Source organism: Rhinichthys klamathensis, unplaced genomic scaffold, assembly GCF_029890125.1.
Source record: "Rhinichthys klamathensis goyatoka isolate OS25496 unplaced genomic scaffold, OSU_Roscu_1.1 h1tg000370l_1, whole genome shotgun sequence".
NCBI lineage: Eukaryota > Metazoa > Chordata > Actinopteri > Cypriniformes > Leuciscidae > Rhinichthys > Rhinichthys klamathensis.
The window spans coordinates 896,512-920,953 of NW_026606878.1; the positions used below are offsets into that span (position 1 = coordinate 896,512).

A 24,442-nucleotide genomic window follows, 5' to 3' on the forward strand; every position below is an offset into this window, starting at 1 on the left:
TAGGCCTTTTATAACAAATAAATAATAAATTAATAATAATAAATAAGTTTGGTTATTACAAAAAATATAATATAATTTTTAGTACTTATCAGTATGAGTATTATTACTAATGCATTAAAAAAGTTATAGGACATCAAAGTGTACCATATTCATGGTTTTCATGCCAAAAAACAAAATAAAAAAATGAAAATGTAATAGTCCACAAATTATTCTCAAATAAAAAGTTGTTTAATGCAAGGAAGTGTTACAGAATGAATATAACAACAAAATGTAAAGTACAGTTATGCTGAAAAAATCAATATAAAAAAAAAAAAAACATTTCAGCCAATAAATTAATGTCTCTATACTGAGAATTGACAGTGTGAGGTTAGCTTATGTAGGTTAAACAACAGGAACAGTTGTAAATTAGGTTAAAAAAAAAAGAAAAGAAAAAAAAGAAAAACATCTCAATCACACATTAAGACAGGCCTTATCTTGTGTATATACGTTTGCATGCGTCAGTCTGTACTGCACAATGACAATGTGGTTATATATGCCATTTCATATTCATTTCTGTCAAGTCAAAACATGATGAATCTGGGTAAAATTACAGCTGTAGCTTGACTTTACCCAGCTGTTTGAAATAAGACAACCAGGAGAGCAGACAAAAAGACGTTCTTTTGCATAGTAGCATAGCAGTCTTAGAGGAGCATTATTTGGCAGCAAGACATCGCCACTCGTTCTAATCAGAGGCTTTATTTTGCACCTCAGATAACTGAGTATCACTTATGGGCCAATATTTTGCTGAGTTCTGGTTTTCATTACTTAGACACCTATGTAGTTGCACACGCGGCCCAGAATGCAGGTGGACGGGCCTGTTTGGACCAATGAAAACAGCAGCTGCATATTTTTGGAGCCCTTCAAGCGGTATGATGAGATTCGTGCATGTGCGAGTCAGTCCCAGTGCAAACTGAAGCCCTTAGACAGCATAACTGACTCCAGGTCACCATCCTCCTCTTTCTCCCTCACTCGCTGCTCCTCCAGCAAGGCCACCAGCGCATCCCTCTGCTCCACCACATCCAGCATCTCGCTCAAAATACGCCTCTCCTCCGCCAGCTCGTCCTCTCCCTTCAGATGGTCTGAGAGAGAGAGAGAGAGACAGACGAAGCTGTGTGACTGAAATGGAATTGTTATTAACTGAAGAACCATTATGTGAGAAAACCACAGTGGAGGAACGATTTATATCCTCTGTGTGTACTAACCGTCCACGGCCATGCGCTCTCTGAGCTCTTGCTGCAGACGGCTCTGCCTGTCCTCCAGCTCCAGTTCACGAGCACTGCGGACAGACCACACAGATGAGCACAGAGCAATCAAACATTACTAGACCAGATAGAGAAGAACACACTTACACATTACACCTGACCACACATTACACATCGCCAGATCAATCCACAGTTTAGAGACTTCGGAAAGCTGAACGTAAAATACTCACAATATCACGAGCTCAGATTCATAGCGCACGAGTGCATTCTTCTCCTGCACAAGCTTAAACCACTGATGCATTAAACTAGGATCATCTTTCTTTCCCATTCCTATGAGAGAAAGAGAGAGAGAGAGAGGATGAGGATGGGACCCTGTATGTGATGGACACGCTAACATTCACATGCATGAATAATGCTTATAAAAGGGTCAAATGAACACTTGTCGAGCACTGAAATACAAGTAAAAATTGGCTTTAGATTTTATCCCTCAATATAACATGGTTAAACTTGAAGTTGAGTCACATGTTCCATCAGCTGATTTGGTGCTCAAGAAATATTTCTTATTAATATTATCAATGATGAAAACTGCTGCTTAATATTTTTGTGTAAACCATGGAATTTGTTTTCAGGATTCTTTGATAAATAGAAAGTTCAAAAGAAATGCATTTATTTGAAATAGAAATCTTTTGTAACATTACAAATGTCACTTTTGATAACCTTAATGCGTCCTTGCGTCCTTCTTTCAAAAATTTTTAAATAAAATAAAATCTTACTGACCCCTAACTCTTGAACACTGAACAGTATTTACATAAATTAATAGCAATGTGCAAGCAGACAAAACCAAACAGGACACTGCTACAGACAAGACAATAATACAAAAACATCAGCACACACATACTGTACACACATACTGTGTCTTTTCATATAGCAATTCCCGAATAATACTTGATTGATCTACTGACATTTTAGATCTACTGACAGCCATGCAGACCAATGACATGCCATGCCCATGCAACTCCATCACGAAAGGTTAGAGAGTGTAAATTAAGATTGCAGGAGAGCAATAACATACTTAGCTGGTGTAGTGGAGGTTCTTGCACTACATAAAGAAAAAAGACTGTACACACATAAATTGAATGATCGTGTTCTGTCCCTTTAGCTTTGGCTGTGTACAGCAGGATGAAGGAAGAAAGAGAAGAGAGGAGAGGAGAAAAAAGGAGGATTTAGTAATTATAGCTCTAAAAAAATCTACAATCGGGTAAAATCGGGAAGCTGGGGTGGCGTTACCTTCAGGGGAACAGCAAGGACAGAGATAGACAGGCCTTCTACGAGGAGAACCCAGAAAAGGCTCGACTAAGACCGAAGAGACGAGCAGAAAAAAAGGGAGAGGAGGTATTCAGGAGGGAAACAAACCGAAAGAGGGAATAATGGAGGCATGGGAGGTGCGAAGCTGAAATGGGTCGAGTTGGATGTTCATGTCCAGGCAGTGATCTGACTGAAAACCTGCTGTCTCAGAAAGTAGGCCACTAGAGAGATTTGCCTAAACGTCCCCATGTCTTTCTAAAATAAAATAGCACCGAAATACACCATCTACCCTGACAAAAGTCAGTATTTGTATTACTAACAGTCCTGCCATTCAAACCTCATGTCCCACAGTCACACCCACCAGACGATACCAACCAAATAATGCTACCACGAGCATCTAGATTCAATTCAGACACAAAGCTAACAGCAAGCAGACAGGACAGTGTCCACAGCACGGGGAAAAACACCACCATGTTAACATAAAGATACTAAAACGGATGTTTAATTTATGTTAACACATAACTAATGAGCCTGTAAGACGGTAAAGCTGTTTGTTAGTGTCTTCAGCGCTCATTCGAATCAAATGTGTTGTACATACCACCCAGATGTACGTCCAAGAGGTCAGAGGTACTAGAGTCTTCCCAGAAGTCTATATCATGAGGAAGGACACATCATGAGGACCGTGACCCTTAAAAGTCACAGGAAACATAATACCCTGTGCTGCTCTGTCTCTACAATGTGTTTCAGCAAATATGCTAATGTAGCAATAGAAGATGGTGTTTTTGATGAACACAAGACTTTGTAAACAGATATATAATGGGTATGAACAGTGATAGATGGTGACATTTCACAGTACATCATAAAATGCCTAAAATATTAAATAAATACATATAATTTATACATGATTTAAGCTTAAATTAAGTGAAAAAATATACTTGGGGGTATAAGCTGGGGGGGAGGGGGGGGTTCAGCAGGGTTAATGTCTCATGCAACGCTTTACGATTTTATTATTAGATAATTTAGATACTTTTATTTATTTTATTATATTACTCTTTGATAAATAGAAAGTTAAAAAACAGCATTTATTTGAAATAAAATCCTTGTCTTTACTCTCATCAATTTACTGCATCCTTGCTGTATGAAAGTTATTTAGATATGGAGGTATTTTTAGTTATTTTATTATATAATATAATTTTATATCATATAATAAAATGTCATCATAATCTTCTTGAAACAACACAGACAAGTGCTTATTAAAGTTATAACTGACAATAATATAATTTAAATATCTGAATGCAACTCAATCAGTTATCTGTATCTTTAAATGACCAAATTGATTAACAATTTTCAATAAAATATTATTCCTAAGGCTGATGTTTGAGGAGAAAGTGACAGGTCATTGACAGGTACCTGCTTCGCCTCTGAGGGCCTTCTCCACAGCCACCCCCTTCTCCTCCAGCTGTCTCTGCTTTACCTCCACCTGCTCCAACTGACGCTGGATTATCTGAGACGACATACACAAAAATAAATACACGCCGTTTAAGAGACAAACAAACAATGAAGCTTCAAAAGATGTCTCACACACACACACCTGTGCCCTGTGCAGCCTCCGCAGCTCCTCCTGCTTGGCCTGTCTGCGCGCTGCTCTCTGAACTCGCCGTGTCAGCTTTGCATTGAGTTCCTCCTCCGTTCCTGCTCTCTGAAACAGCGTGGTACACATACTTATGCTGGAGGGGTCCGGGAACACCACCCAAACACCTACCACCTCTGACGGACATGATGACACTTGGGTGGCCTCCTTGGTTGGCCGCTCAGGAAAAACACTTTTCTGTTTCTATTGAGGAACAAGATCCTGAGTGTTTCTGATTCAGCCAATGGGATTAAAGGTTGAAGGGGCTCAAAACATGTTAAATAAAAGATGCTACCTTAACAGCGTACGCCCTCTTGAACGCCAACGCATGAGGCACGTAAAGCGTCTCGGGAGAGAGAACGTAGAAATTGTATTAATCTAAACTGTATTTCGAGTACAACAGGTAAACAGTTCTACCCACAGCACAAACTTCAGGTAAAACCAATACAAAATACAAACCTATGAACTACCAACCACAGAAAACTGTGCTTTACAAGCTAGTTTCAGCATCACAATCTAAAGTCTGAAGAGAATTCAGTGCAATAATATGATACCTCTTCCCCTTCATGTCCCTCTTCATATACTGTTTCTTTCAGAAGGTCTGACTTGATGTCAGACAATTCCTCCCTCATCTGAGAGCACAGCAGCCAGAAATAAAGACATTTGATTGCCTCTAAAGTTTCACAAAGCGCTAAATGTTTCCATCAGTCCAGCTATACAACTCTAGGGGAGTCACGGATGAATGCCAGACAAAGAGTCCTATTGTCGGATGCCATAAGAGAATAATTGAACTATTCGAAGATTGAAGAGAACCATAATATGTACAGTAAAAGACAAAAATCAATACTGATCAATACAAAAGAAAACTGAGAGGCAAAAATAAAAAAACTATATATTATAACTATATTGTGAGAAATCATAATGTGCTTGATTTTTCAACAAAAAGAGTCCATTGTACTATAAAATGTACTGTCTTTCAGAATATAAAAACACAATTTATTGGAACTAAGCTGCAAAAAAGACTCATTCTGAAATTCTTAGACTTCTGACACAAAGCTCCACATGTGAAAAGGACGTTTACATACAGTACAGGTACTGTACAAGTTTTATAGGCACAGCAGAAAAAATGGTCCATTTAAGTCCAAGGATCAGAGAAAAGGGTGAAATGGTCATGAAAAAGTAAAAAAAAAAAATTGTGCAAAGAAAAGTATTTATATAATATAGAATATAAGATACAAATATATCACAAAAAATAGGCTAACATTAAAGTGAACCACGGGAAAAAAAGAAATTTGAAATATGTACACATTATAATACAATATTATATATATATAATACAAATATAAAAAAATATTTAAAAAATATTAAAATAAGGAAAGGCAATAAAGTGAGAATCCAAGAAGAGGGAGTGTTTTACTCTACCTGAACTCTGAGAGGACATCTTTCTAGAAGAGCATGGCAGGACAAGTCTGTGTCTTCAGAAAAACTTGGATTCTTCCGGAAACACAGGTCTGAGATGAGGAAAGACATAAAACCTTGCATCCACTAGTTCATGTGAAACCTTTTATTTATAGATCCATCAATCTCACCTGCGGTTCTGTTGATACCCGGCACTTTCCGCTTACTCTCAGTGTTAGCTGCGGCAGGTAGAGTTTCTGCCACCACCACTGCCTCCTTCCTCTTTTTGTCCTTTTTATACACTGAAAAAACAGTCTTCCAGAGGGACTTGTGCTTCCCTGGCTCCTGCTGGGTTTCAGCTGCTGCATTCATGGTCTTCTTGCTTTTACGGGGCGAAAACAACAAGCTGCGCTTTTTTTCCTTCTCTTCCACACCCTTGTCCGCCCCCCACAGCTTTATCTCTGACCTACGAAGCCTGACCTCGGGTCCCCCTGCCAGCAGTGGGGCGACCAGCCGGTCCGGGAGCGTCCTCCTGTGCTCTAGCCTACGGTTGTCCGTCGCGCTGACCGTGTCGCCGGTCTCCACAACGCCAGAACTTTCTGGCAGTCCAGAAGCCTCTTCCGCCTCATCCCCACACAGGATCTCAATTTCATCCGGGGGAAGACTCAGAGCTTGATCGAGTTCTGGTTTAAAACCGTCCCGCTGTGGGACACAAGCAGCGTAGGTAGATGTGAATGCCATAACCTCTCGGTCCAGTATGGGTTCGGAGTGGCGAAAGGCGCGACACTGCTTGCTGACAAGAGGGGAGGGAGATGGGCTGTAGGGAGGTGTCGGAAGACCTGCGTCTGAATTTAAAACACTTTCATTGGCAAATGATGTGGAATTGAGATCCAAACCCTGCTTGTCCGCCATCACACAACCCTCTACAGTGATGCTGAGTCTGTGGATTACAGAACAGCGGCCGATCGCCTCTTCTAAAGCGACGCCTGTATCGCCATCCATAGTGGGAGATGGTCCAGGTGGGGATGTACTTTGAAAGTCTGTCAGAGAGGGAGTTTGTGTGCTGGAGTCACAGTTTCTTGCCATTTGGTTGGCAGAATCCAAAGCAGCGTTATTGCATGTGACTGAGGTGTAAAAGCTTTCTTTAGCATTTGATGTTTGAGCTGCCTTATGTTTGGGGAGGAATTCTCCAGGCAGCGGAATCAGGCCTAAACTCTTCCTGATCTCAGCACTCCTCAGCCAGAACTCCTCCACGACCTCTGACCTCTTGGCAGGTGGGATCTCGGGGTTTGTCGACAGCTCAGGTGTGGGTGTGTGGCCTGATTGTGGTTGTTTCAAGGAGGGTAGGAACTCTATAGAGGTAGGTGATTGGTGGAATGGAATGGACTCTTCCTGTTGGTCACATGGTTTGGACTCTCTGACTGAGCTGGCATCTATGTCTGGGTCGTCACTGTACCCTTCACTGGACTCTAGTTAATAAAAGAATGAAAGGATAAAGAAAAAAATCTAATGAGAATGTGAAAGAATTCTAGAATCTAGAAAAATTCTAGAGTTCTAGAACCTTAACAAAATAGCTTTGCGGGGGAAGCGGTGCATCCTTTCAGATGTTCTTAAACAAGCAGTAACATGAAGCAGCCTGAAAAAGATAAGATGATAAAGATGGTATGGGTCATTTTATAATTTTGGAGGTTTTTCACTTTTGACAGATACCAACTATATTATCCATATATGTATGTACCATGTGAAACATTGTATTTTTGAGTATGTTTTTTTTGTGCATCGATTTTTACTGTCTGGGATCTATAAAGTAGGCAAATTTCTTCATTAATACTTCAAAAAATGCAAAAGTGATTAACACCACACTACTGTATGTGCTAACCAGGCATAGTCCGTTAAAGCAACAAAACATTTTATTGGCCACTTGGCCAGTTGCTTTTTTTATATACAGTATATATATATATATATATATATCCACCTTATTTTGCAATGCGGAAGCTAGCTATTTTCTGTGAATGTTCTGATTTATTAAGAATAACAGTGCTGTGGTTAAAAGTGCAGTAAATGGTAAAACTATTTGCTCTACATACCAGTGTCTTTGTAAATATGAAAATACATTAAAATAATATGATAAGAAATACCAGTTTGCAATATCAAGCAGCATAACAAACTGTTTTGTTCAGCTAAAAATAACTGGAAATGGGTAAAACCGGAAGCATCACACATTCATGTTACAAATAGCCGATCTCACCCGTATGTTAAAATAAGGTGGACAGCAAATGTGTTCTGATTGTTTACATACGGCAGCATTATTGCTTTCGGCGTGGGCAGATAAATTACTACATGAAATCTTGTTATGCCATGCCTGGTTAGGACACATGTATGAATAATTTGCCAAATATTTAAAACAGCCAAACTTAAACAACTGCAAATTATTTCAATAAAATTCAGCAAAACCCAAAAACATAAAAGCCAATGCAATTACAAAATATACACAGATTAAAACACACTATTATTCATGCACAGCCTGCGAATGAAATAACCTGCAAACAAGATCTTTTGGGTTAAAGTAATGCAGCAAATGCTAAAGAAGGCTATAAATGGTCATCGGGGGTGGTGCTACCTTGAACAAACCCCGCCTCCTCTTCCTCAAGCCACACCCCCGAGAGCCGTTCCTTCTCCCAAGGGCAGTACTCACCCTCTATACACATACATACACATTGTGTCAACAGCCCAAAATACACACATACAGTCGTGAATACACAACAATAAACGCATACAAACAAGCATGACAATATTTACCTCACACACAAATACACTGACCAAAATATTGTGAGATTATGACACCAAAAAATTTACAAGTTGAACAATACCTTATATTAAGATGATTTCTCTGAAATAAACAAGCTATATAGTAAAGAAATTTCAGATAAGATTTAACTTTTTTTGCTCATTTTATTAGTCATTTCTAAAGATATTGAATATGAAAATACACTCACCATCACTAGACACTCCCTCTTCATATTCTTCTTCTGAAACTTCTGCTTCCTCCTCCTCCTCATCCTCCTCCTCCTCTTGTTTTTCCTGGTTTTCCCCTCCCTCTTCCCCCTTTAACCCCTCCCCCAGGTCTAATTCTCTCTCTCCATTGGTCCTGGAGTGCAACCCCTCCCCCTTCTTCCAGGCAAGCTCCTCCTCCTCTAGGTCTGACTCAGAGCTACTGAAGACCAAAAAAGAAACATATTTACCAGGACAGAGCATGGCAGTAAATATTAGGAGCATAACAAGAGCGTGTTTTGGATACCTAGACTGCTCCTCTGTGTTCTTCTCCTGCAGGCTAGCACTGAGGTTGTGCTGTGCGAGCGTCTCCTCTGGAACCTCCTGCAGTGGGCTGTCCTGTTGCTGTGGGCAGGGTTTGTAGTTCTCCAGCTCAATGCGCTCTGGTGTACCACACAGTCTCTTGGCCAGGCTGGATGCCATGTCTGCGTGGGCGCTGGAGGACCAGCAGTCTGGCGGAGTGGCTGTGCCCACTGACCCGGGAGAGGACAAAGTCGTAGAAGTTGAGGATGGAGCAGGGGGAGCCTGAAGAGATAGAAACACAGACACACACAGACAAACATGCATGCATGCACGCATGCACACACACACACACACACAGAGAATAAAGACACCAAGAATGATAACAATAAAGATAACTATAACTACATTAGCTACCACAACAACAGATGATTATGTTCTACTTTTTGTAATCGCACAGGTTTTTATGTATATTATATAATAATTATATAATGCTAATATATTGTATTTATAAAATGCAAATAATATTTCACATAAATTGTTACAAAATATTATTTAGCGTAAAATACATTCATATATTTGAATGCAGTATATACATAAATTATAGAGGTATACTGTATATGTATATATGTGTAAATAAAATGTATTACATTTATTACAAAAAAAACGGTGTTGATTATACTATATATAAAAGAGCTTCCTAATTTTACTTATAATGACATAAATAGTCATTATACTAATATTGCAAGTGTACTATAAAACATATATATATATATATACACACACAATACTGGTGATCTGATGAAAGATGAGGTTACCTGAGCAGGCCGAGGGGCCACAGATGGGGCCGGTCTCTTTCTCACGCTAGCCAGTCTGAAGCTGTAGTGGTGCTTACAGTAAAACTTCCCTGTACACACCGAAATTCAAGAAAAGAAGTGAGAGAGCGAGAAAATAAAAAAGTAGCTGATGCAGGAAGTAAATGTCTTATTTATACTGTAGCAGAAGTCGGCCAAAATGCCGCCTCTTTTTAAAACTTGAAGTGTTTGAGTCATGTGATCTACATAACCCTATCAGTTAGAATGTTTTGTTGTTTTGACTCCTATTTTAAACGAAAATGTTTAAGTGGCAATTTGCTGAGGGCCTTCAGTTTATGTGTGTGCCCTACTGTCGGACAACAATAAAAGCCCTGTCCCAACACACACACACATACACACTGCAGACCTTATGACTGTGCAATGGTAACAAAACAGCAATTTGTTTGGCCGAAAACAGTAGCCCACGGCAACAACAGGGAATTTTCACACTCTTTGTGTCCCATCTTGTGACAACATCTATGAAAAGCTAAACGCCTATTATCTGTATTAGGAGCATAAAATCTTAGAATCACCAAGTAATGATAATGATAATTTTATTAGTGGAAGTATTAAATGGTTAATTGTACACACACACACACACACCATGTAGTTGGTCATAAGCGTAGTTGGAAAGGCGTAATGTGGAGCTGCAGTGGTCACACTGGAAGCAGCTCCTGTGGAAGAACTTTCCCTCCGCGCTTAGCCTCTCCATGACATAAACGCGACGGCCGCAGAAATAACACACATCACTGCCGCCCATATTCACAGGAAACTCCTTTTGAGATCCCTACAGGTGAGAAGTCAAAGGTCAATAGTCAGAATAAAGATGCCTAACACACACACGGGTCAGTAGTAGTTACATACCCGGGGTGACAAGGTGCATTAAATATATTATTTTGTTATTATGTATTATCATTATTATTTTAACATTACATTACAATATATTAGATTTTATTTTAATAAATATAAAATTGTTTTAATATAATTTCATTATGTTTGGCTAACATGATGAAATGCTTCAAACAAAAGACCTTTGATTGCAGCACTTTCATGGACCGACACTTTGAGTGTGATCAGTCTAATAAAGCTGTAAAGCGTTGAGCCTAATTAGAGAAATTGGATTACAGCAGGAACTCATCACACACTCACAGTAATTATTAAATATATAACAAAATTCAATGCTGGGTTACAGGCCTCATACACACAGTAATACAGGCACTTAAAGGGACACAAGAACATTCACAATGTTAGGGAAGATTTGTTGCCAGCACTACAGGAGAACTCTTACCAACTCCCTCCTGTGAAGGAGCTTGGGAGCTTGATCCTGCTGACTCTGAATCTGATTGGCTATCTGCTGAGCCAATGAGCTCACTCCGCCCGTATACATCTGAATGCAGCTCTACAAATTAAAAGATGAGCATGGAAAACAAGCAGGAATGGAAAATGCTCCTGAGATGAAAACCATCACAAAGACAATAAATAATATGAAAGTAAATGGGTTTGACAGATTGGTCTTGGAAAGTAGAGAATAAAGGAACCTAGAACGATAACTATAAAGATAACTATAGCAATAATTATGTAAGCGTCGCGTCCACACCAACGGATGATAATGTTCTGTTTATTATAAGCGTGTGCTGCAGTTATGATGTCTGCAACTTTAAATGGTCAAGTTCTTAAAAGTTAGGTGAAAAAATCATTCTGAATCGTTCCTGTCGTTATTGTTATAGCTGTGGTGTGGATTTCCCTATTCCCATCGAATTAGATTTTTAAAAAAAAATTTATAGTTCTCGTCATCAGTAGTATCTATTAAAAAATCAATTAAAAAAACTGTCAGTCAAAGGAAAAGTCAGTCAGTCAGTATCAAAGAAAATAAGATGGAGCTAATAAATCATTCTGTCTGAGTTTGAGATTCTTCAGTTAAGACCCTTAAATCACATGTCCCACGACCTACAGTCACTGATAGGATGTTAAGCCACAGGCCACTTCGTACACAGAGCTCCTTCATAACCCATTCGTCCTGGGCCAACAGTCCCTGAACTACACCAGAGACCAAAGAAGCTTAAAACAGAACCAGATTACCCATTTCTATCGTAAAAAGTTACCCTACTGGATCTCAAAGTACAGGTGTCTTTTTACTTTTCGCTTCTAATTGGCAGAGATTGAATCTTTTCCCTGTAGAGTAAACCCTGTTGTGGTGTGCTTTTTTTCTTCGGTAGGGAGAGTGGACATGAAAATGTTATGCGCTGTGGCTGTACAGTAAAACTAAACATCCAATGAAGCATCTTATAATGCGGCAGCTGTTACTGTCAATCACCTAAATGGCTTTTAATCGAATAAAACACCTGACAAAAGCTGGCTAATGTATGTCAAAGAGGCTTTGCCAATTCTAGTTCAGCTTGTTAGCGGCTACGCTAAAGTGTGTTTGCGCAGGGGCCACAGGTTGGGTCAGCAGCTTTTGCTGGAGGCAAGATGAGCTAATTCACTCTATATTAGGAATACATCACAACATCTAATGGCTAACAGAGACACTGTGACATTTTATCAGAACAAAACAAAATACTGTCAGAACCAGAACGTAACTAATCAAGCTAAATGACTGACAAAAAGTCCCAACCAGCCTTGATGCGATATCTCTTGCTTGGTATCCATTTCATGCTTCCTAGCCCCCGCCCACAGCGAAATCTTATTGGTCTAAAATCCTACTCCACATTATTGTATATTTTGCTTTAAGGATAGACAGAAAAATGGTGTTGCACCAGGTCAGGACATGGTGTAACTTAATTTATACGCATGTTAAAGTACACATGCATCACACAAATACTCACACACCTGTCTGCGCAGTGCAGTGGCTGAGGCCGATGGTGAGTTCTCCTCAAATTTAGCCAGCAATAGTGTTGCCATGGACCGAACCTTGCTGTGACCCTCAGAGACCTTCGGTTCTGACCCGGGAGTTACTGCTGAAGTCATATTTTCTTTGGTATCATAGGGAACGTCCTCCTAAATCAGGAAAATATCACAAATAATAAAAGAAATTGGGAAAAACGAGGTTTAACAAATGACAGATGAACAAAAACACATTATAATGTAGCTACAGTTCATTATACAAAACAAGTCATGCCATTTACACCGCAATGTGTAAATGTGACTGTCTCAAAAACGACTCACCTCCTCTGACTGGCCAGCCTGGCTTGTTCTCCTCCGCTTTCCAACACTATCTGCTTCCTTCTCTTTCTTATCCTGATAGAGATGAAAAACAGCTTAACATATGGGTTACAGACTGCAGTTGAGTAAGTGAGTGTGAGTGTGTGTGTACCTTGGGATTGCGTTTGCGGGACAGACTCTGTCCCAGTTTGCTGAGCAGTGAGATGGGTGACCTGGTGCTGGAGAACAGAATAGATCTCTCTTCTGAACTTTGGTTTTCTGTGTGGAGGAAAAAAGCATTTGTTTACATAAAAAATATAAAGGGTCAAAAATATGACACAAATAAAAAAGAAAATAACAGATAATGCCTTATTCTGACCACTAGGTGGCGCTATGTCTTTGAGGAGCTCATGTAGTTGACTGAGGTACATGACCATGCAGAGAGAGTCACTCTCTTCCAGTGCACTCATCTCCTTGCCGGTCATTATAGGACAAATACCAAATTCCTGCTCCGCCATGTTCAAACCCAACTGACCATTGAACTCCGCCTCACTCTCCTCCAGAGACGCAAAATCACTGCAAGAAACAAAGGCGCTAGTATCAGAATCACACATTCAGAAAAACTCAATGTAATAATACAGTCAGCCCACGTTTAGTTCCTAAATCTCTTTTTGATGCATTGAAACCACTTTAAAACTCCAATGAATGTTTTCCAGCTTTTAGTTTGAGCCCATCAATATTAATTATATATTAATATATAAATATTTTAGTTATAAGATTTTAATAGATTTGTCCCTTTATAGATAAATAATGAAATGTGTCAATAAATGAACGAATAAATAAAAACGGCAATACAATTTTTTATTGTGAAATGGGGAAAATTTATTTATATGTCTTTTTTTTTTTATTGACACATTTCATCATTTGTATTTAATTTATAGTGATAAACTCCCAAATATATAAATGTTTAAATATTTAAAACTAACTTTCTCCTCTGGGAAATAGATAAAAAAAATATTGATGTCGCAGTCACATAATACAAATTTCATACTTTTGCCAACCTGTAATATACACTTGGTTACCAGCCCTTATGTGTAAACACTACGCCACAACCCTCATTCATACCCAGATTACAGAGTGTGGACTCACATGAGGTCAGGTCTGAATCTGTGAATGAGAGCGCACAGGGCCAGGCCGCTCCTCCAGGAAGTTGTAAAGTCCGTCACACACACATTCATGTAACCGTGCGTCTGCTCCTGACACCAGGTCAGCAGCTTACTGTAACGAGCCATTGACTCTATACACACACACACACAGACACAGACACAGACACACACACACACACACACACACACACACACACACACACACACACACACACACACACACACACACACACACACACACACACACACACACACACACACACACACACACACACACACACACACACACACACACACACACACACACACACACACACACACACACAACATGTGAGCTTGTGTATGACTGTATATGTGGGAGATGTTATACTATGAAGTAACACACACCTTGTCGCGTAAGTCTTGGATGTGGGGAGCTAACAGCATCAAGACGCAAAACTGGACCCTCACCTGTGTCTATGAGATGACACACCTGTACACATATTTTCAGCATTATCATGAGCATCATTACTGGTTCAGACTCGATTAGGACTGTATGTTTCTAACCTGAGCAGCGCTGATGAGTTGCATATTGATGTTGGGATAGCGGCTAGCAGGATCCACACTGTATTGGCTGTAGTTTTTACTGACATTTTCTGGTGTTGTCTGAGGAAGCAACCGATACAGACTCTCTCTGAGAGAAGGAAGAAACAGAGGGGGAATATTAGAACAGAATTATGATTCCTACATTGTCAAAACTGAATGTTCATAAATCATTTGGATCCCTTTTTAGCTCTGACCTCTCAGCCAGAACCTCTAAAGGGGTGTTGCCCTGACCCCAGCTGCGAACCATCCAGGCCGTGTCCATGGCTGCCAGGAAGCCCCGAGCTATTCCTGTTCCCATTGGCCAGAATGGCTATAGGAAAAACATTTTTTAAATCAACAAAATAAGAGCCAACAATGCCTGAAAATATTACAAAACCTTTCAGAATGTACTACAAAAAAATCATGGTGTTTTTTTTATATTTTCAATATAAATATCTGCATAAGATATTATTAACTAGTTTTTAAACTGTAGTTTACATTTGTAGACTTCCTAAAATGCACTAAAATTAGCACTGAAATATATGAATAAGTGATGAAATATGCCAAGTTAAAATCTACCGATATTAAAATTCTGTCCGATACCACTTAGCCAATAAATATATTCATATTCTAGCTGATAGATGGCAAATATAAAAATTCTATACGATACAGTTTTAATAAATAAATTGTTAATAAATAAATATAGTGTGAATAAAAATCAATAAATGATTTATATATATCATGAGCTATTTATTTATTGATGCTTTTAACTAAACATTAGAATCAAACTCCTAAATCCTGTACATTTCAAAATATAGTACAAATTTAAATATACAATATCAACAAAAAAACTATACTGATAAATAATTAAAAAACAATATATGCTGATAACATATATGATACCGATAAACTTTATACGCAGTTTTTCGAATATAATTTTTCTTCTCGGGTTAATTCATCTTGTTTTAAGGTTTCGGTTATTTTAACTACAAAACAAGAATAATAATTAATAATATATTTTTTTTTGCATTGCTCATTCTTCTTGCTCTCACCTCTAGTAAACTGTCCCCCACCAGAGTGACCAGCAGAGGGTGTTCCCTGCGCTGACGCACCAGTGCTGCGTTCTCAGAGGCGTACATGCAGGTAAAGTCAAACATGGCCACGTCTGGCTGCCCGTAGTGATTGATGGCAAAGTCCAGAGAAGGAAGCTGATGATTGGTAGAGAAATCAGCTGCTTCACGAGCGTACGAGAGCAGTGCATTCTGGTCCACGTTATTCCTGGACAGCAGCGTCTCGGTGTCAGCATAATCCTGCAAAACAAAAATAAAAGAAGAATCACTCACAATGGTATGTGTACGATAAGCAGATATTTGCACACAACATTCGATCATGTGACGACTCACGTGCAGAATGACTCCTTTGTCCAGAAGACTTTGTTTTTTGGCGGTCATTACAAAGTAGTGAGTGTCATCTTTGTAATATACTATATTCTCTAGATCAACTCCTGCACAGAAAAGATATTGACAGATACTCATTGTGTTTACCGGTACATCATTTTAAACATATGATAAACTCATTCATAGAGAAGACAAAGGTGCCTAACTGTGTAAAAATGAATATTAGTTGCTTAAAATGCAGCTGAGTGCAATACATATGCTCTTGGTATCTTTGGACTCTGATAATGTTTGAGTTACAGTGAAATAATTCAGTACCGGTAGCTTGCCGGAGGTCCTGGAAAAACCTCTGGTTGAAGATGAAGGCGACACCGCTGATCTCCTCCACTTTAGCCTCAGCGGTGGTGTTGCGATTAATGAAGTTCGCTGTGACGGCAATGGCAAGTTTCCCCCGAAACTCCTTCCTGCGAAACCCTACCGGACACAGACAAATCAAACCCTTACACAGGAGTTTTTGAAAACAACGAATTAGTGATGTGAAGATGTCCAAAGCAGGGTAAAATTAGAATAGGGGAACTGTCTGTTATAGATGACTGTATGAGGGGCGTCATTTCCTTTGACTCAATGTAAAGTACAAATTAGAGAACAAATTGTCTGCACAACACATTTTTGGGGTTTTGATGCATGTATGAGAAAAAGGAAGACAAGTGAAAAATAGCAGAAAACTGAGGAACTATACCGGTAGTTTATAAACTGTGAACTTAGGAAGACATTGCCATCATGACCAATAAGGGTTTATATGAACCATCGACTGAAGCATCTGTTTGGTACATTTCTGTGAGTACAATAGGTCTGAGACTGTGTTTTTGCAGATACCTGGTAAGGTGTTTCTTCTGCCGTCTGCACCAATAACCACATCAAACTCCAGCTGTCTGACTGGATGAGAGTTGGGGTGGACCTCTGCTCGCCAGCCAACACCTGAACAGGACATGAACATGAAAATATATGTCAATTAATTTGCAGATAAAACTAGGGCGAAATTGTTACATTTCTCTTACGCTTCTCCTGGTCTTCTGGAGGTTCCAGTAGATGTTTGAACTCCACATTCACGTGAACCTCGACACCCAATAACAAGGCCACCTTCAAAAGCATCAGCTGCAGCTGACGAATACCTGAGCAGAAATAGATGTTGACAATACATAATCCACAAAATCAATTCATGAGAATATCACAAACGCTTTCAGAATACACTACAAAATATTATATTGTTAATCACTGTCTTTGTCTTATTTTTTTATATAAATATATAAACATTCTTAAAAAAGGATTAAATTGAGAAGCAAAACTGCATATTTTTCAAAGCATATTTTATGTTATTTCATATGTAAAACTTTCAACTGTAAAAAATAGTTATGAAATATATGAATAAAAGATTACATTTGCCAAGTCAAATTACAGCTATATTAAAATTCTGGCTGATACTTTTTAGCCAATAATTAATTTTATGTTATGGCTAAGTTTTAAAATGCTTGATTTTATTTTTTACATTTTTGTTTGGATTTTTTTTTTCTGTACTATTTAGTCTAAATAAATAAAAAATACAAGTCTAAAAACAAAAATAAATAGTTTAAATACTACACGTGAATTTAGGTAACACAACATTATAATGTACAGTACAAAAAAGGGATATTCATTTTGATATTTGCTACAGATTAGCATATTTATTTAATACATAAAATATAAATTATAAATATAAATAAATCTACTTATTAAATATTTAATGTTTTTAATAATTAAAATGGTAAATACAAATGGAAAAATATAAAAATAGAGGAAATACAAATTTCATACTAATTTAAACATCAAATATCAACCAATACATTAAAGGAATAGTTCAACATATGTTGTTAAAATCAAATTAACATAAAAATCTATAAAATGTATATATAAATTCTATATAAATACAATTTTCTCTATGATCATTAAATGCCATCCAAAACATTTAATGTAACATTTAAAAAAACGAGAAAAAAGTCAGGACATTTATTGATTCACTGGGAATGAATGTGTATTAAGAAAGTCATTTTTAAATTTAAGTAAATCAAATTTTGATTCCATTTTGATCTCATGTTTACTCACTGATATGGTCTATGGCTCCAGCACAGAACTTTCCGTAGAACTTTTTGGCCCCCAAACCACGGAGGTCCTGAATGGTGAAGGGCCAGAGATGCAGAACATTGTTCCGTGAGAAAGCATCGCGCTTTTCCACAAGAACCACCCTGGCACCCAGAAATCCCAGCTCTATAGCCGTCCGCAGTCCACACGGACCGGCGCCTATGATCAGACACTGAACACACAGCAAAACTCACATGTAAAACAGCGTTCAGCGCGCTAGTGCAGAGAACTCTCTCTTGTAATGCATTGGGGGTGACCCTGTGTTTGTACCGTGGTGCTGGTGCAAGCGTGGCCTCTCATGTACTCCTTCTGGCTGGCTCTTTTGTCCAGTTTGGCCCATAGTGCTTTGGCCTTCCAGTAGTGCAGTCTGCTCCTCAGGGTGTGGTAGAACTGCGGCTGACCCACGGGATGCAGCTTCAGCTCTTCACACAGCTCCTGGAAGGCCCTGAGGGTCTCTCTACACGTGCCAGCCTGCACGAAGGCGTCGAACAGGGCATGTGCATGACACGTCTCAGACCGTCCGTCCCACATATCTGCTTCTCAAGACCCACACAGGAGTCAGCTCACCTCCAGAACGCACCAGACACAGGGCATCTGAGAAAGAGAAATTGTTTACAGGGCTGATTTTGGACAGACAGACAGGGAAGAGATGAACGTGTAATATGGAATAGAGAATTGTATCTAGATCGGTCTCTGATGGAGATAAAAATAAAGGAAAGCAATTTGCATAGATAGGCTGTGAAGCAGATGTGTCAGCAAAACTTCTGCCACATTCTTCTATCTCTCTATTTATCTGCACATCATGTTTTACTCAGACACACGTCCCTCATTATAGCTCCTCAAATCAGTTTGTCATTGCTTATACAAATGTCAATAAAATGCTCAAGGACAATATTTATATTGAAATTGAATTACTTGAATTGAAATATAATACTGTATGTCTCATACTCCGGTGCTGCACACATGCACAATACTTGATCAATATCTGACAAATTATTATATAAGTGCAATGAATAATTAGCGATATAATATAGCATAATATATTGTTCAGAGAAATGAATTAGCTAATACTTGGACATATATTATGATCATCATTATTGACAGTTCTAAAAAAAAAAAAAAATTTTTTTTTTGTCAATTAATAATGCAAAATCTCTGTTCTCAAATAGTGAATTTTGAGTAAATATAAAATAGATTATAGTGATATAATTTAAATAATAAAAAAATGTGTTGTTCACCTTTTGGAAGTCTTATCTGCTATGGTTATATATTGGATTATATCTTAAATATATATTTTATGTTATATCAGGGAATAGATTAAATTATTTGTACACACATTTATAATATATTTTGTTTATAAACAGTTAAACAGTATCATAAACAGTATAAAATAGCTTAAATGTGTTTGCAGTGGCTCCAGCACTAATTCTGACTGGCTGTTGTGTAAAAGGTTTGCAGTGCTCTGTGGAGTCATCAATATATGACAGACAGTAAACCACTTCATTGCACACATTACAAAAGATTACAGCAAATGCATTGACTCAATTCATTCAGCACTACCATTCAGCTGTGCACTCCAGCCTGGATGAATAGTTTGACCTCTAAGCGCCTACATAAGAATGACTCAATAAATGAGTTTGCAGATGACGCCTGATTTGATACCTCGTGATTATATGCAATGATAAGCAGACTATTTAAGTGTGACACTGACTTTGGTTTCCGAATCCTTTTTATAGATGATTTTCTTTCTCTCTAGAACTCTTTTTCAATTATGCCAGAATGAATCTGTCTTGTCTCTAAGACAGAATATGATACATCTAGAATAGGATGCATGGGGTCAGCCTGGCATTAACTCTGGGGAATGCCACCCACTGGGAGAAAGTGACTGTCAATCTAATCTTTCTACTATGAGCATTACTGACTGTGCTGACTCAAAAATGAAAAGTCTGTCATCATTTAGAAAACTAAATGGTGAAGTTTTAATGCAAAAGTTTTAAAATCTATTTTTTCCTCCCATCTCATGTTTTTTTTCTTTTTCCCAAACGAAAGAAATTTTGAAGAATGTCGGTAACCAGACAGTTGATGGACCCCATTGACTTCCATAGTAGGAATAAAGATACGTCAATGGGGTCCATCAACTGTTTGTTACTGACATTCTTCAAAATATCTTCTTTGGTGTTTAGCAGAAGATAAAAACTCATACAGGTATGAAACAACTTGAGGGTGAGTAAATGATGACAGAATTTTCATTTTTTAAGTAAACTATTCCTTTAAGCAATAAATATACTCACAAGACTTTCAAGTAAACTCTCTATAGGAAGAAGAAGAAGAACAGCAAGTGACTCTCAAAACAGACATTCCACTGCATTGGACGTCATTTACGCATGATCATGTCCACCATAAATGGAGGGCAAAACCCTGGAGCATCATCATAAAAATGAATGACCTGCATCAATATCCTTATAACTCTCTTCTCAAATGTCTCAGTGATTGACTGCTGTGCCGACTGAGAGCAGAGGATTACAGAGAGCAAGGAAAGTGCTGCAGAAAGAGGATCGATCAGTTTTTCCTCTAGTCAGCCATTCAGACATTGATTACACCGTGAAACTATAAAGGCATATGCACATATTAATGAAACTATACAGCTAATCATTGAGTACATACACACAGTAGAGTCAAAGTGTTCCCATGTAAACATGTACCATGAATGACCATCCAACAGCTGCAGTCATATGCCTTTTTCAGCCCTTTCCATATCACAATTGAGCATCTGAATCAATGTAGGCTGCTTCAGACTGTCACACAACGCATCAACACTGCTGCATCAGAGTGACACGCACACAAATACATTCAATTCAACACTAGCAAGTGATACTTACCGTGCTGTTTCTCTGTGTGCTGCACATGCTGCTGACATGCTTTCCTTCCTCTTCTCTCGCTGTGTTTCTCTCTGGCAAGTTCCCAAGTGGATCTAGAGCTGTTAACTCTGGTGTCATATACACAGCTGCAGTGCAGGAATTAGCTCCACCACTTTACACACACACACACTCTGCCCTCTTTCTCTCTCCACCATCTCTCTGTAGCCAAGGTCAGAGGAAGGAGCTACCAGGCACATGCTGACTCCGCCTCCACACACACACACGCTTTCAAACAGGCAACAAACACAAACATTGTCTTTCAGGAAACACACACGTATACATCTCTATGCCACATACACACTGTAGATGATTCGCATCTTCCTGCCAGCCGATGTTAACTGTACAGATTCATTATTGCAGTGGATCTGCTGGTGGTTAGTGTTGGAGTGTTATTGAAAGAAGCCCTAGATCTAATCTGATTTGCCCCGGGACGGAGGCTTCTTAAAGAGATTACAGAGCGTAGATGAGGGGAGGGTGAGAGAGGAGAGGTGGAGGAAAGACTGAGTGATCTGGACAACATAACCTTAAACTATAACACTTTTGACTACTTGATCTTTAGCTCTGCTGAACATAAAAAGAGTGTAATGTCTCCCTCAAGTGGCTGTTATTGCATTTTGGCTTGAGACCCAATAGAAATTAATAATAATAATAATAATAAATAAAAACTTTTTTGGCTATATATATATATATATATGATATTAAAATAAATAAGTAAATAATTAATTAATTAAGACAATAAAAACATTAAAAATGTGAAAATAAAAAACAGTGATCTAAATAGCCTAGATTACAATAGATTAAAATAAAAACGGACTAAATGTAAATAAATACAAATTAAAATTAAGAACATTATACTATACTGTGTAATATCACAGTATACTCACTACAAAAAACTAGACTACACCACTGATTGGAACCCCCTCAACCAAATTACGACTGAAACTATGGTCATTAATAACGAAGGTTAATACTGTGTTGAAGAGAATATGATGAGGAAAAACAACGTACGATATTGAAATGCAGAAGATTCCCTCGCTTGAGCTGAAGCGTCTGCTAGGTTAGAAACTCACCCAAACTCTACCTACACGATAGCCTGTTTACACAACAACACACACGTAAACGTAGGCCTAGTACGACCATAGACTGTAACCGACAAGCGCGCAAAAGTAAACGTACCTGCTGCTAGTCGGAATGCGGAAAACGCGTTGTGAATGCGCGCTTGTCGTAACAACTTAACACGGACAATGAATAAATGAAGCAAAAATCATATAATTTCGATTATGTACTTACTACAATGTTATTTCCGGTGCATAGGTTTTCACAACATTAACTGTTTTTTGATAAATGTTCTTTGTTTTAGTGGATTAAAAGGCCATTTTAGTAAATCTGACAGAATAAAAATGGCATAACAAAATACTGACTAAACAAAGAATATTTCTGTCAAAAGACAAAAATTATGACCAAAACAAACCCTCTGCTACTGTACTCCTGAATTAATTAATGAATGAATTAAAAATATGATTTAGACTAAAAATATTGATGATTTATCTTATTTGCAAGAGCGTATAGAATGTTTTGACCAATAAAATGTGCACTAATATGAGATTGCCCCCTAATACCTATCAGTGACTAGCAATAGCAAATCATGGGTTTGCCAGGCTTTAATATGTCCTATTCCAACTTACTGTTACTTGAGGAAATACAGGTCCTTCTAAAAAAAATTTGCATATTGTGATAGTTAATTATTTTCCATAATGTAATGATAAAAATTAAACTTTCATATATTTTAGATTCATTGCAGACCAACTGAAATATTTCAGGTATTTTATTGTTTTAATACTGATGATTTTGGCATACAGCTCATGAAAACCCAAAATTCCTATCTCAAAAAATTAGCATATCATGAAAAGGGTCTCTAAACGAGCTTTTAACCTAATCATCTGAATCAACTAATTAACTCTAAACACCTTCAAAAGATTCCTGAGCCTTTTAAAAACACCCAGCCTGTTTCATTACTCAAAACCGCAATCATGGGTAAGACTGCCGACCTGACTGCTGTCCAGAAGGCCATCATTGACACCCTCAAGCAAGAGGGTAAGACACAGAAAGAAATTTCTGAACAAATAGGCTGTTCCCAGAGTGCTGTATCAAGGCACCTCAGTGGGAAGTCTGTGGGAAGAAAAAAGTGTGGCAAAAAACGCTGCACAACGAGAAGAGGTGACCGGACCCTGAGGAAGATTGTGGAGAAGGACCGATTCCAGACCTTGGGGGACCTGCGGAAGCAGTGGACTGAGTCTGGAGTAGAAACATCCAGAGCCACCGTGCACAGGCGTGTGCAGGAAATGGGCTACAGGTGCCGCATTCCCCAGGTCAAGCCACTTTTGAACCAGAAACAGCGGCAGAAGCGCCTGACCTGGGCTACAGAGAAGCAGCACTGGACTGTTGCTCAGTTTTGCATGTCATTCGGAAATCAAGGTGCCAGAGTCTGGAGGAAGACTGGGGAGAAGGAAATGCCAAAATGCCTGAAGTCCAGTGTCAAGTACCCACAGTCAGTGATGGTCTGGGGTGCCATGTCAGCTGCTGGTGTTGGTGCACTGTGTTTTATCAAGGGCAGGGTCAATGCAGCAAGCTATCAGGAGATTTTGGAGCACTTCATGCTTCCATCTGCTGAAAAACTTTATGGAGATGAAGATTTCATTTTTCAGCACGACCTGGCACCTGCTCACAGTGCCAAAACCACTGGTAAATGGTTTACTGACCATGGTATTACTGTGCTCAATTGCCCTGCCAGCTCTCCTGACCTGAACCACCCCATAGAAATTCTGTGGGATAATGTGAAGAGAAAGTTGAGAGACGCAAGACCCAACACTCTGGATGAGCTTAAGGCCGCTATCGAAGCGTCCTGGGCCTCCATAACACCTCAGCAGTGCCACAGGCTAATTGCCTCCATGCCACGCCGCATTGAAGCAGTCATTTCTGCAAAAGGATTCCCGACCAAGTATTGAATATTGAGTGCATAACTGAACATAATTATTTGAAGGTTGACTTTTTATTTTTATTAAATGATAAAAAAAATTTAGGTCGGATGAAATATGCTAATTTTTTGAGACAGGAATTTTGGGTTTTCATGAGCTGTATGCCAAAATCATCAGTATTAAAACAATAAAGGACCTGAAATATTTCAGTTGGTGTGCAATGAATCTAAAATATATGAAAGTTTAATTTTATCATTACATTATGGAAAATAATGAACTTTATCACAATATGCTAATTTTTTGAGAAGGACCTGTATGTTAACACAGGAAAAGGGTTTTTAACAGATTTTGCCATTATTATTCTCGAAGAACACAACACAGGCAACAAAA

At 38.5% G+C, this 24,442-nt stretch overlaps 1 protein-coding gene across 3 annotated transcripts; it reads right to left on the reverse strand.

The window, feature by feature from the left end:
- Positions 1-269: 269 nt before the first annotated feature.
- mical3b (microtubule associated monooxygenase, calponin and LIM domain containing 3b) lies at positions 270-21,313 on the reverse strand. Of its 3 annotated transcripts, XM_056233426.1 has the most exons (31): positions 21,039-21,313; positions 18,430-18,753; positions 18,124-18,331; positions 17,043-17,156; positions 16,861-16,962; positions 16,303-16,458; positions 15,994-16,094; positions 15,643-15,900; positions 14,806-14,921; positions 14,573-14,699; positions 14,414-14,498; positions 14,010-14,157; positions 13,240-13,436; positions 13,033-13,139; positions 12,885-12,956; positions 12,549-12,716; positions 11,008-11,118; positions 10,323-10,506; positions 9,684-9,772; positions 8,873-9,150; positions 8,571-8,788; positions 8,195-8,272; positions 5,766-7,043; positions 5,599-5,687; positions 4,138-4,245; positions 3,957-4,050; positions 2,529-2,594; positions 2,314-2,406; positions 1,472-1,571; positions 1,242-1,315; positions 270-1,118 (listed from the first exon to the last, which is right to left on the reverse strand). In XM_056233426.1, the coding sequence occupies exons 2-31, from the start codon at positions 18,688-18,690 to the stop codon at positions 934-936; spliced, it is 5,265 nt and encodes a 1,754-aa protein (XP_056089401.1). In that variant the 5' UTR covers positions 18,691-18,753; positions 21,039-21,313; the 3' UTR covers positions 270-933. The 3 variants fall into 3 exon arrangements, with proteins under 3 accessions (XP_056089401.1, XP_056089403.1, XP_056089402.1); XM_056233428.1 differs by lacking the exons at positions 2,314-2,406; positions 2,529-2,594; positions 11,008-11,118 and adding an exon at positions 3,145-3,195 and having other exon boundaries at positions 272-1,118; positions 21,039-21,312; XM_056233427.1 differs by lacking the exons at positions 2,314-2,406; positions 2,529-2,594; positions 8,195-8,272 and adding an exon at positions 3,145-3,195 and having other exon boundaries at positions 272-1,118; positions 21,039-21,312.
- Between the last annotated feature and the right edge of the window lie 3,129 nt (positions 21,314-24,442).

What these genes read in the sequence shown, in the direction of transcription:
- mical3b (XM_056233426.1), bottom strand. Translation starts at nt 18,690, where the DNA reads ATGTGGGACGGACGGTCTGAGACGTGTCATGCACATGCCCTGTTCGAC. An exon ending in ACGCTTGCACCAGCACCACG is followed by an intron (nt 18,332 to 18,429) that starts GTACAAACACAG and finishes CTGTGTGTTCAG; the next exon opens with TGTCTGATCATAGGCGCCGG. An exon ending in AACTCATCAGCGCTGCTCAG is followed by an intron (nt 14,499 to 14,572) that starts GTTAGAAACATA and finishes ATATGTGTACAG; the next exon opens with GTGTGTCATCTCATAGACAC.